Genomic DNA, 20,063 nt, shown 5'->3' on the forward strand with positions numbered 1-20,063 from the left:
CTAAGTACAGCCCCAGCTGGAGGGCGCGCGGGGTGCAGGTCTAGGGAGCCGGGCCGGGCGCCGGGGCTGGATTGGGTGATGCAAATTCAGCGAACGCGCTTAAGACGCACTCCTTTCCGGTCACCTCCTCTCTTTTTATAGTGGGAACTGTTTGTGTCCAGAATTAAGCTATCATTTGATAAGGGGCCAGGATGAGGTGGTCGTGCAGCATTTTGTTCTGGAGAAGGTAGGATCAACTGTAGTATCACAACATATTCCGTAGGCGTTCCCATTCCCGTCCATGGGCTGGCAAGAGGCAGTCAACTTTAGCGTGATGTTTGGGGACTGGTACGAAAGGTGGGTATGGGGATATTCTTTTAATTACTATTTTCCAGCTTTTCAAACTGTGCATGTACATTTAAATTGTTGAAGAGTTTTTTCAATATTGACAACGTATCAGGAATTTAATAAAAGTACTATCCTGGTTACAATTACTTGGGGAATAGTAAACAAATGCTGAAAATGGATAATGATAGAATATAAAACATTCAAAAACACATTTAAGTTTGTTCTTTTTCTGAATTTATCACCAATAATCTGGATCACGTGTAACAGAAAAATAGAAAACACAGACTTTGAACATAACTGTAAGGAAGATTTTTTTTCTTTTTTTTTTTGAGATGGAGTCTCCCTCTGTCTGTCACCCAGGTTGTATTGTGGCGGTGCGATCTCGGCTCACTGTAGCCTCTGCCTCCCAGGTTCAAGCGATTCTCTGGCCCCAGTCTCCTGAGTGGCTGGGATTACAGGCGCCTGCCACCATGTCTAGCTAATTGTTGTATTTTTAGTAGAGACAGGGTTTCACCATTTTAGCCAGGCTGGTCTCGAACTCCTGGACTCAGGTGATCTGTCTGCCTTGGCCTCCCAAACTGTTGGGATTACAGGTGTGAGCCACTGCGCCCAGCCAGGAAGTAACTTTTTTTTTTTTTTTGAGACGAATCTTGCTCTGTCGCCCAGGCTGGAGTGCAGTGGTGCAATCTTGGCTCACTGCAAGCTTCACCTCCCAGGTTCACACCATTCTCCTGCCTCAGTCTCCCGAGTAGCTGGGACTACAGGTGCCCGCCACCACGCCCAGCTAATTTTTTTATATTTTTAGTAGAGATGGGGTTTCACCATGTTATCTAGGATGGTCTCCATCTCCTGACCTCGTGATCTGCCAGCCTTGGCCTCCCAAAGTGCTGGGATTACAGGCGTGAGCCACCGCGCCCGGCCAGGAAGTTACTTTTAATCAAAAGTGTTAGAACTTCCACACTGGTTCCTTCCAAACACCGAGCACATTACTCTAGTGATGATGCTGTGCTCACAACACTAGGGTAATTCAATTCAGAGTTCTGACCATACCTCCCTATTTTGTACAGTATTCATAGAAAATGAAAAAGTCAGTTATCTTTAAAAAAAAATACATTAACTGAAAAGTGAAAACAGAATGTACTGAGAAAAAAGATGGCACCACGGTGCTTACGTTAAAATGGATTCATTCAATATTCCCAAACGCGAATTAAACAGTTTTACATAATTATTTCCTTATAACAGTTTTCATGTTGGCAAAATAAATAATACTTTAATTACGAACTGTTTTATTTCAGTCTGAGATACTTAATTCTTGCAGTGCATGCCCACCGGTAACAAAATCTATTAATAACACTCCCAAACCATGGGACTTTAAAGTTACAATCAACTGCTGAGAGGCATAAAAGTAATATCATTAAACAGAGAGTATGAAAATTAGGTTTTAAAATTAAAAACAAAACCTGGTTACTATTCTCTAGGAAATATTTCAAATATATAATCATCTCCAGCTTGGCTATCAAATTTCCTATACTTAAGATATGGTAGATTGCAGTTAATTTTATCTTTTTAGGTAGCAGGTATTATTTATTAAGCTTTCAATCTTTGGAGGAGCTAGAAGTTTTGAAATGTACCAAATTTAATGTCATTAACCAATTGGAATTTTTAAGATAAGTTCTGAGTGCAATTCTATTCAGAATTTCCTGTTCTTTTTCATTTTGGATGGATGTTGGTATTTGTTCCACCACTTTTTTGCACCTGCATACTTCTTGTTACCTTATAGATACCATGAGCCATACTTTCTTAGTATTGAAATAAATTTTATTTTAAAATGTTAAAAACATGATAAAACATGATTCCTTTAGGAAAAAATTCCCACTCTACCCATCCCCCTAATATCTATATAACAGTACTAAGAGCAGTATTTGTCAGTGTTTGCCTAGGATGATGAGGATGTCTGAACTACCGGGAGTTTTCTTTAAACTGCACATTTCTGGGTCTACCCCAGATCTACCGAATCAGAATCTCTGAGGGTGGGGTCTATGACTGATTGTTAAAAAATGCTCCCAGGGATTGTTTTTATACTAAAACTTGGGAGCTACTAGTTTAAGGTACAAAATATGACCTGTGGTTTCACTGTGGGTCTAAAAGTATATATTAAAATTATTTGGGAAGTCTAGTCAAATGCCATAATGGTCTGTAAGGTAATCTATGATTGCTGACGTGCTTGACAGAGCATTAAATACCCTTTTTTCCTGCCTTGAAGTTATCTTTTCCATCATGTACATTAAATGTTGATGGAAACACATGTAAGGAGTCCCGAGTTCAAGAGCAATATCAACCCAGTCCCAGATGCATTTCAGTGGGGTTTCCTCATATCCAGCAAACATGGCCGGGTTTGCTAAGAGTCCTCTTGCAACCATCACACCTACAAATTAAAGCACACCATATTTGTCCATACATTAAGAACCCCTGGTTATTAGTTCAAGCTCAATGAAGCAAACAGAATTTTTTTTAAAAAGTATTATCACCAAGGTTTTGTGATACCTTTATTACATTAGTATGTTTAATTCAATTACAAAAGAATTAATTTTGGTACCTTTTGTAAACCAGGAAAGTTTAAATGTACTTATAGAAATCTTTATTTTTTAAAGATTTTTACATTAAACAGTTAGTCTTTAGTTTTTCTTTAGGGTAAATCTAGACTGTCATAAATTGGGCTGCTTAAAGTTCAGTTTATCTATATTCTCCCATCTAGCAATCACAGGGCTTGGCATGCCAATAATTTAAGGAAATAATGAAACTGCACAGCAGTTCTGGGGTTCTTTTAGCTCTTATCATTCTCGAGTTCACGTACTCTCATTTCTAGGTGCTTTATTTTACTAGTAGGCTATCTAGAAAATTCTTCACTGGTCACTAGATATGATGGCGTCAGAAAAGTAACTGAATTAATTTATCCCAGTTAAGATAATCCATGTTTTTCCAGGTAGAAAACTTAACATCATTTTAATAAATTGCTTAGCTTAAAACAGTACAATGGGAAAATATGGCTTAATGTTAAACAAAACAAATGAAAATCAAATTAACATTACTTCCCCACTCTCATTTCTTCCCAATTAAAAGAACCCAAGTATTTATTTCTTACCATCTGTCCCAGTAATCTGCCACACATTTTCTGCTTCCTTTAAGCTTCTGATGTCTCCATTAGCAATCACAGGTATAGACATATTTTCCTTAATTATTTTAATGGAATCGTAGTGCACTGGCTGATGTCTTTCTTCAGCAGTTCTTCCATGGACTGTAATCCATGAAACTCCTGTTGCTTCAGCCTTTCGACAAAGATCTACCGTTCTTTTAAGGTCATCATGGATCCTACAATTTCAAAATTATATTTATCTGTTCACAGCACACAAATCTTAATGCTAACATTAACTGACTAAAATGATATTTCATCTACTAAATTAGTTAGATTTGCTATATCATATTATTACTATATGTCATTATCAGCAAGGTTTTCTTCAGGGATCAGTTCCTACTCAAGACCTCAAATTTAGCTATTTCACTACTGACAACAAAGGACAAAAAAGTTTTATCTTAGACCTAGTGCTTCTATGCTTTGGCTTTGATAAATCAAAGAGCCATGAAAGTACTGTCACAGATGAATTTAAACCTTAATATTTGCTGTGCATGCCCCCATCGCCAAGTGGGAGAACATAATACTTTATCTTGAAATATGTTTTCAGGCTGGGCACGGTGACTCACTCCTGTAATCCCAGCACTTTAAGAGGCTGAGGCAGGCGGATCACTTGAGGCCAGGAGCTCCAGACTGGCCTGGCCAACATGGGGAAACCTCGTCACTACTAAAAAATACAAAAATTAGCGAGGTGTGGTGACACACGCCTGTAATCCCAACTACTTGAGAGGCTGAGGCATGAGAATTGCTTGAACCTGGGAGGCAGGGGTTGCAGTGAGCCAAGATCGTGCCATTACACTCCAGCCTGGGCAACAGGGTGAGACACTGTCTTAAAAAAAGAAGTATGTTTTCAACCTGTCACGGAAAAACTGATTCCTGGTTTATTTTCTTTTCATTGTGAAATTTTAGTGCAAATATTTTTCCTGTTTTCTATACTTGGCACCAGTAATGTTTCTTAACATTAAATACTACATAGCTAAAGTTGAAAGTTTGGTGAGACTTACAATAAAGGGAGGCTTTAACTTTCGTTAAAAGTACAAGAGGAAGTTTTTCAGGACTATACATGAAAATTATGGTATATATTCTTTTACTAAATGTCTTATTTTCAACACTTAATTATTTTCAACACCATACACCAGCTACCAATTTATTTAGGATAGACACTCCTAACAGCATCAGACAAAAGGAATAATCTTTTATTTCCTGAGTAACGGATGATCGTATCAATAGATTGAAATATTGTCTTTACCTTATTTTAATAGAAACTGAAAATCCAGGGGTTTCCACTTGATTTCTTACTTGTTTCACCATATCTCGAACAAGCTCTGGCTTGTTTATTAAGCAAGCCCCATAACCTTCTGCCATTGCCCACCTTTGTAAAGCAAACATATGAACAAGTGAATTATAAATAACTGGAAGAGAAGACAAAATTCTGAAAGCAATGAAATATAAGTGCATCCATTTCTCTAGTGATCTAGAATAGAAGCAGATTTAAAAAATTCATAGGTTCAACATTTCTAAGTGGATCAATATGAGATTAGGAAAACATGTTCCCAGATCAAAAAGTACTCAGGAGAAATGGTTTTCATTGGCAAGTGAGAATATTAAGTTAAAAGTCATTCAACCAAAACAGGTTTAAATATTTCAAGTAATTAATTGCAATGACTTCAGATTTCAAAAATTCCAAATTTGATGTTTATTGTACATAATGAGGTTTTATTAGTCTCAATAGTAGAAAGATAGTTTTGGCCTACAGCATTCCAATACCACTAAACAGCTTATTTAACTCTCCTAATGAGTATACAAATATGTCTCATCTGATTTAGATTACGCTATACTTAACAACTTTGCTTTTATTCTGTGGACACATTTTGAATTACTGATAATCTACTACAGTGCCAGTACAGTAGAACTATTGTTGTCAGGACAGGTGCGGTGGCTCAGGTCTGTAATCCCAGGACTTTGGGAGGCCGAAGCGGGTAGATCACCTGAGGTTGGGAGTTCGCGACCAGCCTGACCAACACAGAGAAACCCCGTCTCTACCAAAAATACAAAATTAGCCGGGCATGGTGGTGCATGCCTGTAATCCCAGCTACTCGGGAGGCTGAGGCAGGAGAATTGCTTGAAACTCGGAGGCGGTGGTTGTGGTGAGCCCAGACGGCACCACTGCACTCCGATTTGGGAAACTCCGTCTCAAAAAAAAAAAAAAAAAAAAAGAAATATTATTGTCAAATTAAGTACATCCTATCAACACGCAGTTACTTAAACCCAACCAAATAACTGTGGTATAGAAAGAAAAGGTGATTATAATAAGGTATTTTTATAAGGAGAATTAATTAGGAGGAAATATATGGTGATTTCCTAAGTCAATCTGTTTTCAGAGCAAGCATATCTGACATGACAGTAAAAATACATTTTAGGGATTGCCGTAAATATTAGATTCTCATATAACTACTTATGGATGAGATTCAAGGCACAGCCACATAAAAATTCTATTGGTGAAGGGAGACAAAACACCTGTCTATACATCGTTTCAGTCATCAGAAAAGACCTTTGAATTTATGTTCCTAAATTATATTTCCCTATATTTTCTTCCTTCTTGTTTTGAGTCCCGGGGCTGTAACTCTATTTTCTTTTTAAGTTTTGGAAAACTAGAAAGATATTTTACCATGTTCACACATAGTTTTTTTTGTAATCTCTTGGAAAATTCTTCCAACTTCTTTGAGCTTTACCTCTGAGGGCAACCACAGTTAATGTCTATTCCATTCGCATAAGGACAGACTATACGAGCAGCATCAGATAAAAGTCTTGCATCGTTAGCAGCAAACTGAACAATCAATGGGCAATCACCTGACAAAATGAATAGCTCAACGTTAAAATTCACAGGAAAAAACCCTGCACACACACACACACACACACACCAAACTTTAATGTTTGCACAGGATAAAAGAGCAATAACGATTTTTAGCCTAAGAAGCATCTGTTCAAATAATATAACATTAAACAATTTAAAATATTTTAAATTAAAAGCAATTTACACTCAGTAAAAAATTCAAACAGTACAAAATTTGATAAATGAAAACAATTCTAACACTTTTGACAAAATAGACCCTCTTCCCAAAGGTGAGAATTAGTTTACCTGCATTCCAGAACAATTTTTTTGTATACCTGTAAAATTTAAACAAGTGTGAACATTCTATAAATACCACTATGCCTACTGTTCCTTTCTTTCCTGATATATCTGGGAGATGTACTCAGTCCTATTTTCTTCTTTATAGTGGGATATTCCGCTGTATGGATGGACCATACAGTGTATTTTTAGACTGTTTCACATGCTCTGAGTATATTCATAGGGTAAATTCTTAGGAGTAGAATTGTTAATAGGCATTTAGCATACAACATTGTGATAGATATTACAGAATTATCATCCAAGAGTTTACCAATATATACATACACCAATATGGATAAAAGTTCTTGTTTCCTCACAACTTATCATACAGTGTATATCCAACATTTAAATATTCTAATTAGTGAGCTCTTTTCATATTCTTTGCATTTTTCTATATATAATTAGTCATTCCTTATTCCTTATTTGTAATTTTTTTATAAAACAATTAGTATTGCTATCTATCATGTGTTATAAATATTCTCCTCAGTTTTTTGTCTTTGAGCATATTTGTGCTCTTACATATAAAGGTTTAAATTTTTTTTTTTTTTTTTTTGAGACAGCGTCTCTCTCTGTCACCCAGGCTGGAGTGCAGTGGCACAATCTCAGCTCACTGCAACCTCTGTGTCCCAGGTTCAAGTGATTCTCTGGCTCAGCCTCCCAAGTAGCTAGGAGTACAGGCGCCTGCCACCAAAGCCAGCCAATTTTTTTATTTTTAGTAGAGACAGGGTTTTGCCATGTTGGTCAGGCTGGTCTTGAACTCCTGACCTCAGGTGATCCACCCACCTTGGCCTCCCAAAGCGCTAAGATTACAAGAATGAGCCACCGCGTCTGGCCCAAAGGTTTAAATTTTAATACAGCCAAATGTATTAAAGCTTCCTATGTTTTAAAGAACATATTTTTCTTATCCTTGGGTCAGTGTTATGAACTCTTTTTAGATGTATTTCAACATTTCTTTTGAGGAATACTTGTACGAGAATCATTGGATGTTTATAAAAATGCAGATTTCTTGGCATCATCCTAGTTGCATTGATTCAAGATTCCTATGGCAATCCACTGATTTATAGGATTATGATAGTTTAGGAGAATTTGCTTTATTCTTTATGGAGATGTAAGGTGCTTTCTCTTTTGTAGCTCAAGAGAGTTACAGAATTTCAATTTAACAACCATTTATTGGTCTAATATATTTCCAACACTGTACTAGATGCTAAGGATACAAATCAAGCTATTTCTATAGCTACAGCCCTCAAGGAGGCCGAACCTAATGGGAGAAACAGGCATATAAAGAGGAAATCATAATGCAGTAGAATTAAGTGCAACATAAGAGCCTGTGCTGAGCAGGGAGGATGTGAGTAGAGGATGATAAAAAAAAAAAAAAAGATTCATGGCTACAAATATTGAGAGCTGAATGAAGAAACATAAACTACAGTTTGCAAGAGAGAGAAAGGGGTCTGGTGTGAGAAGACAGGGTATTGGTTCAAGGACTTAAAATAACTTAGGAATTTTGAAGGATAAAGTCAGTGGGCGTGGGGAGAAACTGAAGGAAGATAAGGCTGCAGAAGATATATTTGGAGGTCAGATTATGAAAAACTGTATATTATCCTCAGGTGCTAAAATTTTAGTCTTTAAGCCAGTAGTTCTCAACCTTTAACAAGCTCAGAATTACCTGGAAAGCTTTTCAGAACACAGATTGCTGGACTACATATCCAGAATTTCTAATTTAGTATACCTGTAAATCTCCCTTTCTAACAAGTTTCCAGATAATAATAATGCTGCTGGTCTGGGGATCCCACCTTGTGAACAATGAGGAAAATTTACATTTTCAGTAGGTCACTTGGAGGATAGTTTGGAATGGTACAAGACTAGAGGCAGTGTGACAGGCATCTACTCTAATAGCCCTAGTGAGAGGAGAGGGTTTCAAAGTGGCCTTACGCTTTGGTATATACACTGATAGTTTACAAGGCATTCAGTAATAACAGGTAAAAAAATACTTATTAAAAACACTAAAGAACTAAAACTTTTTCACATAAAATCTCTAAATTGTGTTGTTTCTGATTAGACAAGATAATGGAGTTTGTAAACAAATTTAAAAAGTTTTACAAAGTCAGTACACTCGGTTTCACATACCTTGGTTTGTGGTAAATTCACTGTCTCTGGCTTTTATAGATTTGACAAAATCAGCGGCAACTATCATTGGTGTATAACACAGATCACAACTGTATTTTCTTACTAGTGTCCTAAAAGCCAACCTGTGAGCATATAAAACCTTAATTATGCATTTAGAAACACCACAAACATATTTTAGTGCATTGTTAAATATTTATCAGAGAAAGTTCTACCTATGGGGAGATGGAGGATATTTACTTTTCCCTACTATTCCTGCTAAGTATTACTAAAAACCCTGGATATTATATATAAAACAAACACAAGAAAATTTTGAAAGGTGAAGAAAAGATGGCCAGACAGGCTAGTGACCTCAGGACCTGAGGAATGACAGGGTGGTGAGTTCTCTGGATTTTATTTTTGTCTCAAATATCCTAGACTTGAAGAAGCTGGCCAACTGGAAACAACAATGGATGCAGAAAAAAAAACAGCCCCAACAAAAGCCTTCTCTAACCAAGGGACCAGGAAAATATTCTTTCTGACCTAGTAAGACAGAAATCTTTTAGACAGTTCTACTCCAGCCAAATACTGTAGAAAAAGCTATGGCTTTATCTCCATTAGCAAAGGCCAAGTGGGAATCCTAGACTTCTACCCTCTAAAGGCTGTTAACAAGGTGCTCCAACATTCTACTGAGATGATGTCCGAGAAGGCCAGGTAAGGATTTGAAACTTTCATCTCTGGTGGCCAGTGAGGTCACTCCCAGCCCAGTGGTATCAGTGGAGGCCACAAGGGGAGCCTGGACTTCCATGCCTGCCAGCAGTAATGAAGCACTCCTCTTCCTCACTGCTTGGTGTGGTTTCAGAGGAGGCATAGTGGAGAGCCAGGACTTTCATTATTGCCCAGCATATATGAGGCTACCCTCACCATGGGGAACTGTAACTCTCATCCCTGTCCAGCAGTAATGAGGAGCTCCTCACCCACCAGATGCTGAAGGAGGCCAAGTGAAGAACTTGGACTTCTATCAGATAGTAATGAGGTGGCATCACTCCCCTAATCATTCCCTGCTGGAGTGTTGTCAGAAAAAGCCAGTTAAAACAGAATGTTCAATAGTCAAAATCAATTAATCTAATCCATCATATTAACAGGCTAAATAATAAAAAGCACATGATCATGTAGATGCAGAAAAGGCATTTGACAAAATACCCATACATAGTAAAAAAAAAAAAAAAAAAAAAAAAAAAAAAAAGCTAACTCTCAGAAAACCAGAAGTAGAGGGAACCTTCCTCAGTTTCATAAAGTACATCCATAAAATTCCTACAGAACACTTTTACCTTAGACAGAAACAAGGTAAGGAAATCTGCTCTTATCACCCTTATTCAACACAGCACTGAAACTTTTAGTCAGTGCAAGAAGGCATGATAAAGAACAAAAGGCACATGATCAAAAGGAAGAAATCCAACTGTCCTTATTTGCAGATGACATGGTTGTTTATAGACTCTGAAGGAATTTACAAAAAAACTAGAACCAACAAGTGAGTTTAGCAAGTTGTCAGGATATAAGATCAACATACAAAAATCTATTTCTATGTCCTAGCAATAAACATGTGAACACCAAAAATTAAAAATTCTATTTACAAACATGCTCAAAACAAACCCAGGTGTCTTATAAAACATGTACAGAACTTGTAACCTGAAAACTACACAAAACTGATGATAGAAATCAAAGAAAATCTCAATCAATGGAAAGACATATTGTGTTCATGGATTGGGAGACTCAACCCAGTAAGAAAGTCAATTCTTCCCAAGTTGAGGTATAGGTTTCACACAGTTCTTATGAAAATTCCAGCAAGGTTTTTTGCAGAGATAGACAAGGTCATTCTAAAATTTATTTGTAAAGCAAGGGAACTAGAATAGCTAAAACAATTTTGAAAAAGTAAATAAATTGGGAAGAACCAGTCTACCTGATTTCAAGACATATTATAGAGCTATATAATACAACTGTGGTATTGGCAGGGAAAAAGATACAAGATCAATGGAACAAAATAGAAAATGCTGATTTCTCATAAAGAAGCAAATAATTAAATAGAGGAGAGACAGCCTTTCTTTTTTTATTATTTTTTTTGAGACGGAGTTTTACTCTTGTTGCCCAGGCTGGAGTGCAGTGGCGCGATCTTGGCTCACTGCAACCTTCACCTCCCAGGCTCAAGCGATTTTCCTGTTTCAGCCTCCCAGCAGCTGGGACTATTGGCATGCACCACCATGCTGACTAATTTTTGTATTTAGTAGAGATGGAGTTTCACCATGTTGGACAGGCTGGTCTAGAACTCCTGACCTCAAATGATCTGCCCACCTCAGCCTCCCAAAGTGCTGGAATTAGGATTTGATGGCGTGAGCCACCATGCCTGGCCCACAGCCTTTCAAAAATGGTGCTGGAGTAATTGGATACCCATAGGCAACCTAACCTAAGCCTCACACTTACATAAAAGTTAATGCAAAATTAATCGTGGACTTAAATGCAAAACATAAAACTATAAAACTTTTAGGGAAAAAAACTGAGGAGAAAATATTCAGGATCTGGAGCTACATAAAGGTTTCTTATACTTGACATCAAAAGCACAATTTACAAAAGAAAAAATTGATAAGTTAGACTTCATTAAAATGAAACTTTTGTTCTGCAAAAGATCCTGTTAAGAGCATGAAAAGACAAGCCATATACAGGGAGAAAATATGTGCAAATCACATATCTGACAAAGCAGAATATATATCTAGAGTATATAAATAACTCTCAGCACTCAATAGAAAACAAGAAAACATGGATAAAAGCACTTGAATAGATACTTATACAAAGACAACATACAAATGGCCAATAAACACACAAAAAGATGTTCAGCATCATTAATCATTAGGGAAATGCAAATTAAAACTGCAATGAAATACCACTTCATACCCATTAGGATGATTATAATAATAAAAAAACAAAACTCCCAGAATATAACAAGTGTTGATGAGGATGTGGATAAATTAAAACTCTTGTTCACTGCTGCTGGTAAGGTAACACGGTGCAGCTGCTATGGAAAGCAGTATAGTAGCTGCTCAAAAAATTAAACATAGAATCACCATATGATCCAGCAATTCTACTTCTGGGTACATAGTCAAAAAAGAATTGAAAGCAGGGTTTCAGAGACCTGTTATGAACCATGGGTATTTGTATATGGGTATTTGTACACCCATAGTTCATGAAAGTATTGTTTGCGATAGCCAAAAGGTGGAAGTTATCTTGTGTTCTATTAATATATGAATGCATATCAACAGATGAATGGATAAACAAAATATACATAAAATGGAACATTATTCAGCCTTAAAAGGAACAATAGTCTGATATATGCTACAACATGAATGAACCTTGAGGATGTTATGCTGCATAAAATATTAGCAAAACCAGTTTTGAACAAATACGTATAAGACTTATATGAGGTACCTAGAGTAGTGAAATTCATAGAGGGAGAAAGTAGAATAATGGTTGCCAGGGGCTGCTGTAGGGAACAGTGGAATGGGGAGTTATAGTTTAATGTGTATAGAATTTCCATCTTCTAAGATGAAAAGAGTTTTAGAGATCAGATGCACAACAATGTGAATGTAATTAACACTACTGAACTGTATTCTTAAAAATGAGAGGTAAATTTTATGTTACGTATATTTTATAACAAACTTTTTTAAAAAAACAACTCAATAGTAAAAGAGCAAACAATCCAATTAGAAGATGAGCAAAAGATACCAAGAAATATTTCTTCGAAAACTGAACACACCACTACCTCAGGACCCAGTAATTGCACTATTTGTCCCAAGACTTAAGTTCACATAAAAATCTACACATCAATACTTGTATCTATTTAATATACACTGTATACTTATAGGTAGGAGTTACAACCACCACCATTTTTATAGATATAACAAGTGCAGCTCAGAGAGGTTGTTTACTCAGGATCACATATATACTAGGCAAGCGTTAGCATCATGACTCAATTCTAAATCATGATTCCAAAGGTAGGAGTTTGAAGTTCCCATACGCTGGTAGTCTTATAGTACTTTTAAAAAGTCAGAGCATAAAAGGGAAATTTCATCTTAGTTCATTAACCATTTAGCAACACTTACTTTGAATATCGAACCATTGGGGCACAGACTTTTACCAGCTGTCCAGAATGAAACATTTCTATGGGATCTTTTCTTCTTTCTTGACATATTGTGGTCTGCATGCAGTCACTCTTCATTAATACAGATTTGTTTCAAATCTGAAAAAGACAGTAAGCTTGTATAGAGAAAATATGCTTTCACTATATTAATTCCATTCTAACAATTTCAATTGCCAACAATGTATATTTTTTATCAGGCTTGTGGGCTCAGAAATTTTTTTATTAATAGCTTCTTTTCACAGTATCCAATATGATACTATAGAATGCTGCCTCTATTTGTAAGATAAATAGATGTGGAAAACTACCCAAGATAGTTGTGGAAAAACAAGATGTAGAAAACGATATTTTTCCCTAGTTTACCATGTTGTAAGTTTTCAGGTTATTTAAACAATTTTTTACATGCTACTTTGTTGGGATTGGTGAGCCAAGAAATTTGGTTTATTTTATATATAATACTCGACTAGCATTTGGAAATATCTTGTTTTATTCAGGAAAGTTAAATGTCATTAATAGAGCAACTCTAAGTAGTCAGTGTTTCAAAAGATATCCTGGTGCTTTTATTGTAATTCTTGAATCCTGTTGTCTGCGAATCAGAAGATAAACAAACGTTAATTATTTTTAAAAATTTTAATGTGATATTATCTAGTGAAAATTTCAATTATAATTCTACAATTACATTCTAAATCACTTTTATACCCCAAGAGGTACAGGTACAAGTGATGAAATTATGGCGTTTATAAATGTTTTATATTTGCTATACTTAAAATCTTACCATTTCACAGTGTTGGTTACTTTTCATATTCCAGTTTTTGGCCTTAGTAATTTAGAAACAGGTATGTATGAAGGAAAAATGAAACAGAAAAAAAAAAAAAATCGGATATGGGCCAACTTTAGAACAGTCTAATTGCTCAAACTTTAGAGTCTTTAACCTTTAGGCAAAGAGTTGAAATTAAAAATAGCCAAGGTACTTAAGGATGTCAGGATCTTGCAAGAAACTGCTGGAAGCACCAATATTTAAGTAACAGAGGAAAAGGGGAGAGCAACAAAGACTGAAGATGAACTTTGGAGCTGGGAGGAATAAACCTAAAGAGTGATACTCAGAAACCAAGAGAGAGACCATTATGAAGGAAGGAGGGGATAGGTATCTTAAACATCAAAGTAAGGCAAAAATAAAGGGTGCAATGCCAACAAGGTTATTAGTTATTTTAGCAAGAATTATTTCATTTTTATCCACTCCTGCGGTCATAGTAAATGGCATACAGAAGAAGGCCTCAATATTTATTTGCTTAAAGAATAAATCAGTAGCTTTCAGGGGGCTGGGCTCACACCTGTAAACTCAGCATTTTGGGAGGCCAAGGCACGAGTTCCAGACCAGCTTGGGCAATATAGTGAGATTCCCATCTCTAAAAAAATTATAAAAATTAGCTGGGCGTAGCAGCAAGCACCTGTGGTTTCAGCTACTCTAGAAGCTTAGGCAGGAGGATCCCTTGAGCCCAGAAGGTTGAGGCTGCAGTGAGCCATGATCCTGCCACTGCACTCCAGCCTGGGTGACAGAGCTAGATCCCAACTCAACAAAAGAAAACAAAACAAAACAATCAGTAGCTTTCAACTTTAGTTGTATACTATAATGAACTGGGGAGCTTTTAAGAGTTAGGATGCCCAAGCCATACCCTAAACCAATTAAATCCAAATGTCTGGGCTCAGAATGCAGGCATCAGTGTTTTTATTAAAGCTCTTCAGGTGATTTCAATGTGCAGCTAAGCTTGGAATTACTGGAATAAGTAAATCCAAAGATTCCAAAGCACCTGGTACAATTGTTTGTTTAAATGGGTTCCTGCCTTACCTATTAGCTCCTTTTAGGATATGGATTGAGTCTTATGTTTGTAAACTCATGAGAGCATGCAGAGTAGAGGGGTCAAAACTTTCACTCTATGAGTGAGTATTATTCACTGTTCTAAAATCTTCCACTGTGGGGAATAAAGTCAAGGAAGGAAAAATAATTCCTAATTCACAAGTAATGAACGAATCACTCCTATTCCCATCATGACTAAGATCTTACATACTAGGGAAAATCCTCTGAGACAAAGAGAGCATAATGCAGTGTAGCATTAAGACTTGCTTACCTGAGGTGTTATGAGTATGAAATGCATTTAGATTTATAAAATACTTAGAACAGCGATAAGCACAGGATAAGCAGTAGCACCTTTTTGAAACAGAATGTAGAAAACCATGTAGCTCTGGAACTGGACAAAATTGGTTTCCTGGATACATACCTACTGTAGAAAATGAAAAAGTCATATTACAGTTTCTTTTTGCGAAGAAGCTTAAGACTTTCTTGCATACTTGTGGTTGATTGACCCTGTTAATTTATCAGTATTTATCTTAGAAGAAAGAAATCTAGGTCAAAAATGCGAACGTATTAGCTGAGAAGATACAATGGGAACCAACCTGATGCTCTTACAGCCTCAATACCGTTAGTTGAGATACAGACAATTTATCAGTTTGTAATTAAGAAAAAGTCTGACATGTGGCTGAAAGTGAGGAAGAGGTAGAAAAGGCAAAAGGTCAAAGGTCTCAGGGAAGGAAGGAGGGTAGAGACAGTGAGTTTTATTTGTCCTTTTATGGTTCAGTCTTCCTTCTTCATCGAGTCTCCCTAATTCTCTTCACTCTTCATCCCCAGCAATTTTTCTTCCCAAGCATTTCCTGCGGGCTTTTATTACCCCAGGAGTGCCAGTCAAGGGGTGGGACAGATACAGCTGTGTAGCAACTAACGACTGACTCTTGTGAGTGTGGAGGGCAAATCAAGCTCCCTGAAACCTCCGCTCTGCTCTCCTGCCTTACGCCGCACGGCCCCTGTTCTGAGGTTTAATACTTGCTTCACAGATAGGCGCTGAGGCCACGTTCCGGTGCCCACCTTCTCCTTGGCCCGGGCACGACGCCAGCCCAGGAGGCGCGGCCCAGAGCTGCTGCTAAAGACAGCGGAAAGCGCCGGCCGGACGGCCTTGGCTCCCTCGGTGCGCTGGGCGCAGAGCACTCGGACCCCGGGCGCCCACTGCTTGAGTAACCACCCGGCTCCTAGCCAGGCTTAGCCCAGCTGCGGGGTAAGTCAGTTCGCCAGGCCGGCCTGGAGCCACGGGATGGTTGGTCGGGCGGCGCCGAGATTCTGCGTCACCACCTGGGCGGGGCCGTTCTGCCGCTGACGACATCAACCCGGCACCTGCCAACATGGAAGGTGGCGACGGCAGCGTCGTTGTGGCTGGCCTTGGGGCTCGAGGTTCTGGAGCTGCTGCAGCGACAGTCCGGGAACTTCTGCAGGACGGTAAGGAGACGGGGTCTGACCAGGTCTTGGGTTTGGGGGTCTATGCTGCGCCGCACCTGGACAGCGAGGTGGACCCAACCCGTTGCTTTGCAGAAAGTTTTCCAGTCTGGACGTGACCACTCCCCTCCGCCCGGCCCCCTGGCTTGGGTACTGTTCTAGCCAACCTGTTTCCTATGGGACTAGCTCCCTCTTTTCCGGTGTCTTGGGGACACCTGGTTTCTGTTTGCTCCTCATTTCAACTCGACCCCCCCCATGCCTCCAGCTTCCCTGAAGTTTAGGGAGACCAAACCCTGTGGCCCGCGTTGGCAGCCACGGGCTGCTGCCGCAGTTCTTGAACGGGTGTAGCGTTCGAGCTCTTCAAAAGTGTAAGATCTAGAACAGACGGCAGACGCATGATGAAGTAGGGCCTTGTTTTAAAGTAGAACTGGAAACGCCTACTCCTTTAACAAATGGACTATACAGGTCACCCCTCTCGCAGCCGGTTTTTTTTTTCCCCACTCCTTTATGAGGCAGTTATCCACAGTGAGACGTGGGAGAAGGTTTGAGGCATTCGTTCAGGTTGGGATTAACCATTTGTACAGAATCTAGCAGTCAGATTTATTGCTAGTCAGTTTGGAGAGAAGTTGCCCAAAATAAGAAAAGTTAGATATACCTGAAAAGCATATTCAGTTGTGTCAATCCAGTTACCATGCCCGAATCTCTTATCCTTCAGAATTTAAAGTTCAAATTTATAAGCATAAGAATAAAGCCCTTCTCACCTGTTTTTAATTTTTTCTCTAGTGGCCATCGCATTCTACCTTGTACTTAAATCATTTGTATACTTTTTAAAATCTCTTCTGTATGGCGAACTTTTTTTTTAATATCCCACAATGTGAATAGCAGTATCTTGCATACAGTAGGTGCAGAATGTTTTTTAAAGTGATCGTCGCAGTTAGAAGCACATGAACACATTTGAAGACCAAAGTGGGTAATAAATGAAATAAAGTTCTAAATTGTTGTTTATTTTCTCTGACTGTTGAATATTTTATTGTCATCCTGAATTACATGCTTTCTCATGATAATGTATGTACTTTTGTCAAAAGCAATGATGTTTTCTGAACTATTTTGTGTTGGAAACTAGGTCAGGGTCTCTGTCTAAAACTTGATTAAACTGAATGTAAATTAAGATACAAGGCAGAGACCCTGATATATTTGCAATTGCTCCTGATATATGTGCAATTCTTGCCCTCAAGCAGTTCACCATCTAGTAGAGGAAATAATCTTGTAGGACTATTAAGGTAGGTGCTGTAATACAGTGATGTAAGATAGCAATTGGATTGTGTATAAAGTAGAGCATTAATATAGAGGAGAATGATAACTGGGGGTTGGGAACTGGTTAGGAAATGTCAGAAAAGGCTTTCTAGGTGGAGACGTTTTAAACTGTAGATAGGACTTCCCCAGGTGAACAGTGGAAGGGACAATACAGTCCAAACACTGGATATATGTTTCAGTAGGGTGTATTTCAGGAATTGTAATCAGTTCTTGGAGGGTAAATAGTCTTCAGTTCTGCCTTCTATATTTTCCTCCTTGGTTCTCTGCTGTTCTCCACAGTGATTATTTAAATCTTCTTTATCCTTTTCAAACCTTTTCCTTCAAGCTCAACAAATGACTTTCAGCTTCCCTGGGGAGAAAAAAAGGAGCCATCAGATGTGAACTTTCTCCATTTCTTGCCCATCAAAGCGATAAATTTAACTTCAACCTATAACCATCTGTTGCACCTTTTTCCCCTTGCCTTTTCAATTGCAACAGAAGTGGAGTCTCTGCTCCTTTCTTTCTTCTTTTTTTTTTTTTTTTGAGACGGAGTCTGGCTCTGTCGCCCAGGCTAGAGCGCAGTGGCGCGATCTCGGCTCACTGTAAGCTCCGCCTCCCGGGTTCACGCCATTCTCCTGCCTCAGCCTCCCGAATAGCTGTGTTACAGGCGCCCGCCACCATGCCCAGCTAATTTTTTTGTATTTTTTAGTAGAGACGGAGTTTCACCGTATTAAGTCAGGATGGTCTCGAACTCCTGACCTCGTGATCTGCCGACCTTGGCCTCCCGAAGTGCTGGGATTACAGGCATGAGCCACCATGCCCAGCCGAGTCTCTGCTCCTTTCTAAGGATAGTCCCTCCTACTTTGCTCTGGATTTTTTCTTCCTGTTTCCTAGGGACTCAATCACCCTCAATCTATGCCATTGAAATAACTTTGCAAGGTTTCCAATGATTTTCTTGCACATACGACAAATGGACACTTTTTTGGTCCTTTCCTTTAACTTGTAATAGCATTTAATTCCTTTCTTGAAATACTTTTCTCATGTGGTTTATGGGTGCTGTGCTTTTAAAAAATTCTTAATTCTCTAAGTGCTCTTTTCCAGGTTCCTGTAGATACTTGTCAGTTCAGTTTGTTCTGAATTAAGCTGTCTCTGTTACCCCTCCCACCCCCAACATTCCTGAGGAAGTAAGCATTTCCAGCAGAAACTTTGATTCACTGTATTAGAGATTTGGCTAATGACAGTATCGAATTGATAGGCTTGGTGAGCACAGATGCATAGGATGAAAATTGGTGAGGTGTTTATGATATGCCTCCTATGGGAATGAGGAAACTATAAAAGAGAAGCATTATATAATTCATCTCTTTAAAGGCTGTAAGCCCTCAAATGCCACATCCTGTTGTGTTTGATCTTTGTAAGCCCTGTGATACTACTACTACTAACTTTCTTTATCCCTTCTTTTGGCTTTTGCCATTCTTTTTTGTTTCTCTTTCTTTCTCCCTGAGCACTCTTTAGTCTCTTTGATTGCTTTCATTTTCTCTCTCCACCCCCAACTTTCCTATCTTCCTCATTTTTCTGCCTTTCTGTGCATTCTAAAACTTTTTTTCCTAAATCATCTGGTCTTTTCTGTGGTTTCAGTATGATCTTTACCTGTCTTCTGAATTATAAAACTATATTTTTAACTGCCTACTGGACATTTCTATCTTAATTTTATTATGATATGCCGTTCCATAACCTGTATGGACATTTCTATTTTGATAGTAAACAAGTAGTGCCAGTTCTATAATACACATGAAAACCTACATATGAACAAATAGTACAAGTTTTACATGTGAAAAAATGAAATGGAATCACTTTTTCTATTCTCGCCTAATCTTTTCCTCTGGTAGTCTCTGTATCTGTGTTTACTGTGTTGTTAGGTAAATGTGTGCTTGTTCCCCTTGTAAATTATGAATTCTTTGGAGGCAGAGGTTTATGTTCGTCTTTGTGTGTTCAGTGTCTAGTGGTCTAACTTAGTGTAAAACTAAATTTCCTATATCAGTTACTTAATCAAGAAATTTGGGAATCATCCTTGTTTGTTTTACCTGATCACCCATTTTCAGCTTGTCAGTAAGTCCTACATCCTATGCAGTGTGAATATTTGTCAAATTTGTCACTTTTGACGTTCTTAGTGCCACTTATTCAGGTCTTATTCAGGCCTTCATTATGTCACTTAGGCTGTTAACATAGTACTTTACTGGCCTCTGTGGTTGTATTTCTTGGGTATATTGTTAATTGGCTTTGTGGGAAAATAGAAAAAGCCCTGATTTTGTAGTGTTTGCTGATTGCCATGGTGTAAATACTCTCACCATCGTAGATTTTAAGATATCTGTGTGAAAGGTCAACTGGCTCACAGAATTCCTGAAAATGTAACAGTCAGTGCTCAAGAGCCGGAAGAGGCAACTTCAGCACATTGCTGTGTGACTAATCCTTTTTCCATCAT

The 20,063-nt window shown here is 38.1% G+C and overlaps 2 protein-coding genes across 11 annotated transcripts in view; one reads left to right on the forward strand and one right to left on the reverse strand.

Moving 5' to 3' along the window:
- Nucleotides 1-556: 556 nt before the first annotated feature.
- On the reverse strand, nt 557-16,026 carry LOC105475314 (dihydrouridine synthase 4 like). Of its 10 annotated transcripts, none has more exons than XM_011730451.2 (8): nt 15,890-16,015; nt 15,179-15,248; nt 12,938-13,074; nt 8,811-8,932; nt 6,250-6,367; nt 4,767-4,889; nt 3,470-3,696; nt 557-2,752 (listed from the first exon to the last, which is right to left on the reverse strand). In XM_011730451.2, the coding sequence occupies exons 3-8, from the start codon at nt 13,051-13,053 to the stop codon at nt 2,505-2,507; spliced, it is 954 nt and encodes a 317-aa protein (XP_011728753.2). In that variant the 5' UTR covers nt 13,054-13,074; nt 15,179-15,248; nt 15,890-16,015; the 3' UTR covers nt 557-2,504. The 10 variants fall into 10 exon arrangements, with proteins under 10 accessions (XP_011728753.2, XP_070950802.1, XP_011728748.2 ...); XM_071094701.1 differs by having other exon boundaries at nt 13,748-15,248; XM_011730446.2 differs by having other exon boundaries at nt 15,179-15,251; nt 15,890-16,000.
- A 23-nt stretch (nt 16,027-16,049) lies between these two features.
- The window catches only part of LOC105475313 (component of oligomeric golgi complex 5), a 372,025-nt gene continuing 368,011 nt past the window's right edge, over nt 16,050-20,063 (forward strand). Inside the window, exon 1 of the mRNA XM_011730439.3 lies at nt 16,050-16,294. Coding sequence (XP_011728741.2) covers nt 16,201-16,294 — 94 coding nt within the window. The 5' untranslated portion in view covers nt 16,050-16,200. The remainder of the gene's footprint in view (nt 16,295-20,063) is intronic.

This window comes from Macaca nemestrina, chromosome 4 (genome assembly GCF_043159975.1).
Source record: "Macaca nemestrina isolate mMacNem1 chromosome 4, mMacNem.hap1, whole genome shotgun sequence".
Classification (NCBI taxonomy): Eukaryota; Metazoa; Chordata; class Mammalia; order Primates; family Cercopithecidae; genus Macaca; species Macaca nemestrina.

Excerpts from the sequence above, each read along its gene's own strand:
- LOC105475314 (XM_011730445.2), bottom strand. The coding sequence starts at position 13,053 with ATGAAGAGTGACTGCATGCAGACCACAATATGTCAAGAAAGAAGAAAA. Across the intron at positions 6,368-8,810 it reads TGAATTTACCACAAACCAAG|GTGATTGCCCATTGATTGTT; the intron begins GTATGTGAAACC and ends TCATTTTGTCAG. Across the intron at positions 2,753-3,469 it reads GCAGATTACTGGGACAGATG|GTGTGATGGTTGCAAGAGGA; the intron begins GTAAGAAATAAA and ends TTTAATTTGTAG.